A 9,722-nucleotide genomic window follows, 5' to 3' on the forward strand; every position below is an offset into this window, starting at 1 on the left:
AGGGTAAACCCACATATTAGCACATTTTTATCTCTACAATATTAAAGGGGCACTCTTTGTAGTCATAAAGCCCAGAAATCAGTTTGCATTTTCACACATCACGTTCCCTCGTCTCAGAGTCAACAGGTTTTCTGAATTGGTTTTCAGTCAAATGCCCAAAATAAGGTCCAATAATATTTACACATTTTGTTCTATGGCGGAAAATACATCATTAAATGTCCTAAAATTTAATTATAAAGCACTTATGTGGCTAAGTAGTGGCTAAACAGGACTACAGAAGTTTTCATTGACATTAAATGTCAGCACACTGAAACACATAGTCTGTCTTTACAGGCCGACTTCGGTTGCAAATTATTTCAACTTTAACATTACAATATGTAGATTTACAAAAAAAAGGGGGCTATAGTAAATGTGTAGTAAGATGCTTAGTGGTAGTTTAAGTCATGCAAGCACAATATAGTCTGTTTATAGCCTAATTATATGATATATTTATTGAGGAGAGGGTCAAGTGTAGAGCCAAACTTCTGGAGGGATAAACATCCAGTGTCACATCAGATTTTAAGGATTAAAAAAAGATTTTTCTTCACTCCCATTTATTAACCTGACTGCAACAGCAATCCACAGAGGTGACCCTCATTGTCGGATGTTAATGTACTTCAATGTTGACTGCTGAATGGAGGACAAATTTACCTTACTTCATGAATGTAACGGTTCAGAGAGGAGAGGGGGAAAAGTCGAGAGAGAACTAGAGTCTTACGTGAGTGCTGAGTTCAGTCATTGACCTGAATGTAAAGCAATTGATGTATCTAGGGAGAATATTAGGGAGAATAAACACTTCTTTGAGTAACACGAATAAACACAAATTACCCCACCGTCAAACTCACATCACTGGTGGTGAACACACCATTAAACACTCATCGCTGCTTATGAAAATCTATGTCGTTATTTGGGACAATGTACATTTTTCATTGCAGAATACTTGCAGATAATATCTTTTACACTTCAGTGCTGCTCTGAAGGTGTTTTCAGGATCTTTTAAGCCTCTTTTCAATCTTTATGAAAAACTAAGCTATTTATTCTAGACTTTTTAAACTAATTTCTTAAGCTACTACATGTATTTTCTATCCAGGTAGTGAAAAATGACATATTTTCTCTATAAAAATACCAATGAATCACACAAAGCAACACTGACAAACTGTACTTGTATAAAAATCCCCAACGACAAACATGGATAAATAAATAAAGCTCTAAGTACAAGTCAAGTATTCTAAGTTGTAACAATAGAAATAGAGTAAAAAAAATAAAAAAGAATACATTGAGTGTATAAATGATGTATACACATATACATACGTTATGTACAGCACGTAGGATTTATACTAACAATGACTGCATGATGATATGTGTACATATTAAAAACTATTAAACATATTAAAAAAGCATTTTAAATTGAAAAAACATCATTTATAATGGAAGCAAGAGGGTGTTCTGGTGTTGTGAGGTTATTGACACTACATGACTGATTTAAGTGCTCATCAGAGTGATGGCCTGTGGGAAGAAACTGTCCTTGTGTCTGGTTGTTATGGCGCACAGTGTTCTGCATCGCCCACCACATGGGAAAAGTTGGAACAGGCTGTGTGCAGGGAGTGATGCAGTGATGTTTTCTGCCCTCTCCAGACCCTGTAGATGCATAAGTGATGAAACAGGCAGACAACATCACTGCAGACCCACACACTCACTCTCTGCACCAAAAAGACATTAAAAGCCATTTCTGGACGCCATATTTGTTTTTGATCAGGAATCAGAGTTGCATCTTGGGAAACAGGTTAGAATTTATCTTTATTGTGCACTAAGTATGATTGTACGTCATCCAGATGGTTAGAAGAGTCTGGAAATACCTTCAGAACATCAGTAAGTGCTGTTTAATGACTCACCAGATATATATTGTTTAGAGAAATAGTTGCTTAGATCTGTGAGTCAAATGTAAAGGTGATGGTGATACACGTGAGGCACAAACTAGGGCCTTTGAAATGCCAACTTCGTCCTTATCTTACACCCCCAGTTGATGATGCAGGCTGTCTGTTGAAAAACGTGAAGACTCGAGCTCAAGCTGCTGATGACACGACATGTTCAGGGTTATTTTTTCCTCTAAGGTTTCCCCCGAGTCACACCAGACATAATGGAGCTGTCTTCCTTGTGACGCAAAGACTGAACTTCAAGTGTAAAATCTGCCAAGTGCCCCTTTCATTGACTCATCTGCTTTCTTTTTCTTTTGTTATTAACTCAAATAGCCAGCCGGACAGCGTGACAAGAAGTCTTGTTGACTAAATTAATGTCATGGTAACGGAAGACTAACAATATCCAACAGCGTAGGCTGAGTGGAGTTAAAATTAAGTCCAAATCTCATTAAAGAAACAGCTCAAATCAATGAGTTCTGAGTAAGTCTTCCAGATGGAAATGGTCCCATAACAAACCAGCAGGCTCTCATTCCAAACCTATTTTAATCTTGAGTCAAAGACACAGCTCCTCAGTGTTTCAAATATTTCTATAATTCCATAATTATTAGGCTTGAAATATAATGATCCACTTTATTAAATATGTGATATTGCTGGTGTGGTCCCCTTCAGTAGTGGAAGGAAACAAGTCACATTTATGCATGTAAGTATATTTTTGAGGTGTCTGAACCTCACTTCAAGGGCACTTCCACACATTAAAGTGTGTTTACAACACTTGGGGAGTACCACTGTACACTCCAGTAGTATCAGTCATTGGCTAAGTTGCATTGTGGGTAATTCAGTCACAGGGTTCTGTAAATGGAATGGAAGATAAAGATCGATACAGCAGCAAAAAGAGATATTGCCTGTTTTGTTCCACACGTTCTTCTTCTGTTTCAAAACATGGTGCCTAAATTAACCACAATGCAACTTTGTCACTTAGTGACATCACTGGAAGCAATTTATCACAGTACACACAGTTTCCTCTGGAGACACAAAAGGCTTTATACTACTTTTTCCACATAGTAGTACTCCGAAAGACATTTAAACACACTGGAGGATTTACTCTTTAAAAGCGAACACTTTACTTTATACGTCTGCTCTGCTACATATCAAAGGGAAAATGTGTACTTTTTGCTTTTCTTTTCTCATTCTTCTTCTGTACATTTTGCATGAGCCCGAGAACTAGGATTTCAACTGTTTCCCTGTAAGTGCTGTCCACATGATAAATAAAGTCCTTAAACTAAAACTCCGCCACTGTATATCTGATGTCTTTGGGGAGCCCAGTTCGGAAAAGCTGCTCAAGTCAGGCACAATAGTGTTGTGAAAGTACCCACAACTTCCCCAGAGCCTGCGGCATACCACCACCCTTTGCCAACAACAGCATCCACAGCACAAACAAGACACAAATAGCAGTTTCTCTGTTTGAGTTTTACTTTACTGTCTTCACTACCGACGATAAATATCCTGTAACACAATACAGCTTATAATCACAGACATGCTTAAAAATAAAAATATAAAAGACTGACAATGGAAATAATTCAAGTTAGCTTCGGGCTACCGCAACAAAACAGATCCAACATTTATTGCACATTTCTGCACGTGGCCGGGTGTAAAATTTGGCAAACCAGATGTCTATAAAATCAGGACTGAATGTTCTTCTTCCTCATGTGACTCCTGCGATCAGTAATGGCCCCGTGTTAAGACTGAGTGATGAAACACTGGCAAGCAGGTCAAAAAAGGTTTTTTAAAAAAAAACATAAGGCAGATTATCCGAACATAGAAAAATAATCCTCTCAGACGATTCAGGCTTGAGAAAACTAAAGGATCAACTAAACAAAGGCCCTGAAATACAGTGTATGAGTTAGATTTTCAGCAAGACGGTTTACTTGTAAATCTTCCCTCTATAGTATTTCAGTGACGTACATCTGCTCTTATGCAAGACAAGCCCTGATGAGAGTACACAGGAATATTGCTTTGGTTCACACAAATCCAAGATGATTCATGACACATAGGAAAAATCTACTGATTCACAACAGTTTAAGGCAATGTATTAGACGGTTACATACACTAAAACTGTCTCCGTTTGTTGTTGGTTTTTTTTGTTGAGTTGTGGGGCGATGTAACCATGCAGGCAGAACCTATGGCCACATTTAATATTCTACCATGTCTGCCTTAAGACAGTACTGTACTGCCCATATATACACTGGAACAGTTTTTTTTTGCTTGCTGTAATCATTCAGAGATCCCTTCCTAGTGTGCTTCCAATGGAAGAGATTGGGGACAAATCCACAGTCTCAGTCAGCCAAAATACAGTGGGTAACTTCAAAAGTCAGTGTTTCTAGTATGAAATTCCCTGGACAGCGTTTCTGGTACCCTCATGATTTGTCTAACTGGTTCTGCTGAAGCCTCAATTTAGATTTCAGCTGAACACAAAACGAGGACAGTAGATTTTGTCTAATTTCTTTCACCAAAGGCCCTTTAAACTGCCAATAGACAACTTTTTCGCCCTACATATCATTCTGCAATATATACTGACTGCACAGTGTAGGAAAAAGAAATCATCCACCTATAGATTGGTTCTCTGTGTTATTCAGCCTGTCCACAGGGCTTGATTTGTCCCGGCAAAAATGGAGGTTACATTATGGCACAAAGGAAGCAACTCATTCCCTTCCCTGGTTGCTATTCCCAGGTAACGGTGGAAAAACTGGAATAACTGTGGAAATTCTACACTGTAAAAGATTTTTTAAAATCCCACTGATAGAGGGGGCAAAGAAGGGAAGATTGATGGAAACTGAGGTAAAACAACAGTGAACCGACTGACATTCACTTGATGGAGAGCGTCAGTGTCTAAGTCTGTAACCCCAGCGAGACTGCATTCTCTCTACCGGATCAGTAATTAAAAAAACTTACCAACTGATCACCAGGATTAACTCTGCCTTTGCATAGCACTGGTTTATATGTCAAAATTGGGATTCTTATGATTGTTTATTGCTTTATTGGATAGTGGCCAGGCCGTTAGGGGTAGCCATGTTGTGGCGCCAGAGAGTTGTCTATTTCCGATTCAAGAAGGCATCTTTTAACAACCACTAAAGACGGGGTGGGGAAAGACTGCATCAAGCAAAGCCTGCTTCCATGTACATATGGGCACCTTTTGAAAAAATGTAATACATAATAATCAATTCATAGAAGCCACCTATAAGGGCTACACATGCACCTGCTCATGTCAAAGCCTCTTTGCCTGAGCCTGCAGCTGCCTTGGAACCATGTTTAAATGCTGGGCTACGTGTAAACTACAAAAGACTATATCCACCTATAGTAGTGCTGCTTAGTTAGTAAAATAAATCATGTATAATATTGGCAACTTGCCCTGTAAAAGTCTACACACATGTTTCAAATGAAACAGACATTGTCCTCTCAGCGACGGGAGTATACATCAGTAACAGTAGTACAGCTGAGAGCGCAGGCCCCTGAAGGTGTCATCGTCCTGCCCGCTGGCCTGCTCTCCTTCAAACAGCATGGAGTCTGGGAGTACCACGCCCTCTAGTGGATCCGGCTGGCAGAACTCCACTATAAATTCCTCCTCACAGTCCAGCAGCAGACTCGACCAGGCGCCCATGTCCAGCTGGCCCGCGGTGCCACCGTACTCCTGCGGGAGAACCGACCGGGGGATGTTGCGGTGCAGAGAGCGCAGGTCTGAGCCGTGGAGGACGTACTGTATGTGGAGACAGAGTAAATATCAGTGGCGTCACCTGCCTCGCCATGAGCTTCTTTATCTACAGTGAATAACTGTCACCGGATTCTACAGTTACACTTAGCTCTACAGAGATTTATAGCTTCTTTCAACTCATTGTTTTGGTTTTAAAGCCAGCAAATTAACTGTTTTGGTTCATTCTCACTTCTCCAGCTAGCAAAGTTTTTGGCCCCAGCGGCAAAGGGTGAATACAGATGAATTGTCTATTACATGCTCTGAATTAAATGGCAGGCAGACAAAATTAGCTCCTAGCTTATGAACATAGTGGAGCATCTCGCTGCTAAAGAGGCCGATATTTCCCTCTGGACTTAATGAGGTGCAAACCAAAGCTAGAGTGAACACTGGTCTTAGATTCGCCAGGTGCTCGACAAACCAATCGAATGTTGCTTCATATGCGATGATTGTGTATATGAGCAACTGTATGCCACGTTAATCTAAAAGGTAACTACATGTAAGCTTGTTTCTGTTGCCCAAACATGAATAACAATCACTGCAGGTTTAAATGAACACAAAGCAGACCCTCTCATGAGATGTTTAAAGAAAAAACAGGGCTGAGCTGTGTTGGTCCAAGTTCATTCCTGTGAAAAGAAAATGCTTGGCCTTCTATTTTCAAGGACAAAAATAGAGCAAATGGTTTTTGCGTACAGGCTGCGGATAAAAGGGAGGCACACGATTCAAAATAGTCCTTTGTTAAAAAACAAAAGAGTCAGAGACAATTCAAGGAGAATAGTTACCCTCTCTGCCATCTTCTCCTTCAGAAAAGGCTTAATTATAGCAAAGATGCCTTTGAAAATCCTGGGCTCGTTAATTATGTTAACAGCCTTGATTCTGATTGGAAACCCATCCTGCAAATTAGAACAGAAACAGAACAGTCACAGTCAAAGTATTTCACTTTGTGTTTTGTGTGCTCAAGTAAAAATATTCACTTTGCAGTCACGACAAAACTCAACAGGCAGAACTCAAGAGCCGCTGCTGTAAATGACAAGGTTGTTTTCTCGTGTGTCAACACTGGGGCTGCACAATCAATCGCAAAATAATCCAAATCACAATATGACCAAGTGCAATATCCAAATCACAAGAACCGCAATTATTTTATAAAGGTAAATTGTGTCACAGAACATTGTGTTTATGGTATTTTGTATTGCTGAAGAGATGCTCTGACCTACAAAGCTTCTTCTCCAGTTGTATTAGAACTAGAAATGTTTGGCAGAGACCAGGAGAAAGGCCACATCATCATGATTTTACTAGGTTTTCAATGACAATAAAAACTGTGCTGTAAAATTGAATCATCCTTAACAATCATGAAATATATATCGCAATTGCAATATCTGTCAAAATAAACGCAGTATCACTTTTTGACCATATCGTACAATCCTAGTTGTGCCATCAGATCATGGGGTGTTAGATTTCTCACCTGAAGGATGCTCACAACCTTTTTGGCGAGGAACGGGCCTGGATTGGATGCTTGTGACATGCCCACTCCGGTGTAGTCGGCCAAGATAACAATACCATTCACCTGCGTTTCCTCTGGCTGGATCAGCTTCTCCAGAGTCAAATAAATGGCCCTCACATTGTCAACAAAGGGATAATCATTTGGTTTCCATTTTCCTGTAAAAGGAGATCGAGTTGTGTAATTGTACAATATGAGAAAAGCCCATCATGGATAAATAATCAGCAACAGGTGTAAGCCAACACACAGTAGCAATACCATATTTAATACATTATAAAACTGCTGATGGCTCCAATGACACACACCTGGCCGGAGACAGAGGATGTATCTTCCGTTGGGGTCCGGCTGTGGCAGGACCGTGAGAAAGCCCAGGTCCAGGACATGTTTCACTGTGGATGGTTTCAGGTCCTGGAACACTTCTGGCCAAGCCTTACGGCCTGCGTGATAATTAAGCAGCAGCTGCAGGGCACGGTCATAGTCGAACTTCCTGGCCCGCAGGAAGCGCAGGAGAAAGGTGTCGTCTAGCCTCGTCCTGAGATTTGGCTGTTCCTGCAGAGTTGGGCGAAAAAAACATGAACGTGATCTGTGACCAAACAAAGTGAAATACCATTTAATAATGGCAATTTGTTTCCTGTGATATTCTGTAATTTTTCACTGTCAAGAAAGTTCAAGAAAAGACTAAAGCCAGCAATGAACTGACCCTACTTGTGTGTCTATCTAAATGCCTGATATCCTATTTCTCTGTACAATAGAGCATCATTATCCTCCAATAAACACAACAGTTATTGCATTCCACAATACAATTTTCCATTAATAATCAGAATAATAACATCAAAACATAAAAATGGCTCATGCAACAACCTCAATCAGAAGAGACTGATCCGACCCAGCCTGATTTGAATGAATGTCCAATCTGATGATCACTTGGTATAAAACCTTTATAATCCATTGAAGAGGAAATTATCAGTGCCCTGTAATCATTTCTCTCTAGCCGGAATATAAATTGTATTCTGCACATGTTTGCATCACCAAGGGGGGGACATGACATAACGGTGCTTCGGGGTGGGGCAGAAAGATGGAAGTAGCCAAACAAAAATGGTCTGTGGATGATAAAACTTTTTTTTGATGGAGAACTTAAAAGATTTAAGGATTGTTGAACCCCTAGATGATCGAAAGGCTTAAAGCGGCGCAAACTAGGGCTCAGGCTGTTAGTTTTAATTTTTTTCACTGGGATTTGTGAAAAAGAAGAGAAATACAGAATATATCAAGCCTCGTTTTTAAAAAGCTTCTTCTTTTAAAATTCACTCATTTTTGATTATTTTCACTGTTGGCTTTTACAAATCTGTGAATTTGAGTGAGGATTCATTATTTGACTGTTTTAAGACTTCACATTTGATGTTTTCATCCAAACTCCTGCTTGGAATGCTGCTGGAAGATGATCAGGAATGAGACTGTTTATTTCTATATCAATGCCAGTATGGCAGTAAAAAATAAAAAATAAAAAGGAACAAAGTAGTACCTTCAGTATCATGTCTCGCAGCGCTTGGACATCCCGCAGGCGCCACTCTGGTTTCTCCTGAAGCTCCTCCCGTGCCTTGGCCACCAGCTCAGGTGTCAGGGTGCAGGTATAGATGGGTGGAGGGGGTGCAGGGAACCAGCTGTGTCCTGCAGCTGCTGCTGGGTCCACCGGAGGAGACCTGAGATCGATGGACTCATGCTGATCAGCCATGGACTGACTGGGTGAAGCTGTTTGAGAAGCAAAACACAAGAGGCACCAGAGAGGCTATAAAAACAGTAAATGGGAGACTGGTTTCTGAGCTGTCATGTTAGATTCTGGCAGGTGACACACACACAGTTTACAGCCTTTACCTGAACTGGACAAAAGATACTGGAAAATAAAACGTTCAGTGAAAACATGCTCACTGTATGTATGTGCTTAGCTATGAGTCACAGCCTCAGCAGACACGGACTGGCGAATACGACCTGATCCTGAGCAGAACCGATGCGACAGAACTAAAGTCAGAATAACGACTCAATACCAACCCGGAAATGCGTTTAACATTCACCGACTACGACACATAAAGATGCCTTTTATGAGCATCCATTGGAAAGTGATGAAATGTCATCAAAAACACAGACACGACTGCACAAAACCACCGCATCAAAAATCACAACCGACCTGTCAGGAAAATCCTTTTCCGGGTAGAGAAACGGCGCTCTCTCATTGGCCCATATGCAGCGTGTGACGCACTCCTGACGCGCCAGAGCCGTCGAGTCGTACGTCTATTGTTTTGACTGCTGCGCTGCCTTCAGGGTCCCTCGGAAACTAACCAAGCACGACATGTCGCGCAGTGAAAATTGAAGACAAATGCTAAAAAACTTGATTTTTGTGCGTGTTTCAAGTTTTTTATTTTAACCACATTCTTTAAAAAAGCGATTTACTATTTACTTACAATTGTCTAACTGATGTGGTAGAATTTGACTTGCTTAAACAATTAGCTCGAACCCAATCGTCTTTTCGCCCAGC

General features: G+C 40.5%; 1 protein-coding gene across 3 annotated transcripts; it reads right to left on the reverse strand.

The window, feature by feature from the left end:
• Positions 1 to 3,403: 3,403 nt before the first annotated feature.
• ttpal (tocopherol (alpha) transfer protein-like) lies at positions 3,404 to 9,445 on the reverse strand. Of its 3 annotated transcripts, none has more exons than XM_030422413.1 (6): positions 9,375 to 9,445; positions 8,715 to 8,941; positions 7,501 to 7,744; positions 7,160 to 7,353; positions 6,480 to 6,590; positions 3,404 to 5,706 (listed from the first exon to the last, which is right to left on the reverse strand). In XM_030422413.1, the coding sequence occupies exons 1-6, from the start codon at positions 9,418 to 9,420 to the stop codon at positions 5,428 to 5,430; spliced, it is 1,101 nt and encodes a 366-aa protein (XP_030278273.1). In that variant the 5' UTR covers positions 9,421 to 9,445; the 3' UTR covers positions 3,404 to 5,427. The 3 variants fall into 3 exon arrangements, with proteins under 3 accessions (XP_030278273.1, XP_030278274.1, XP_030278275.1); XM_030422414.1 differs by lacking the exon at positions 9,375 to 9,445 and adding an exon at positions 9,239 to 9,368; XM_030422415.1 differs by lacking the exon at positions 9,375 to 9,445 and adding an exon at positions 9,065 to 9,199.
• Between the last annotated feature and the right edge of the window lie 277 nt (positions 9,446 to 9,722).

This window comes from Sparus aurata, chromosome 7, assembly GCF_900880675.1.
Source record: "Sparus aurata chromosome 7, fSpaAur1.1, whole genome shotgun sequence".
In the NCBI taxonomy this organism is placed as follows: domain Eukaryota; kingdom Metazoa; phylum Chordata; class Actinopteri; order Spariformes; family Sparidae; genus Sparus; species Sparus aurata.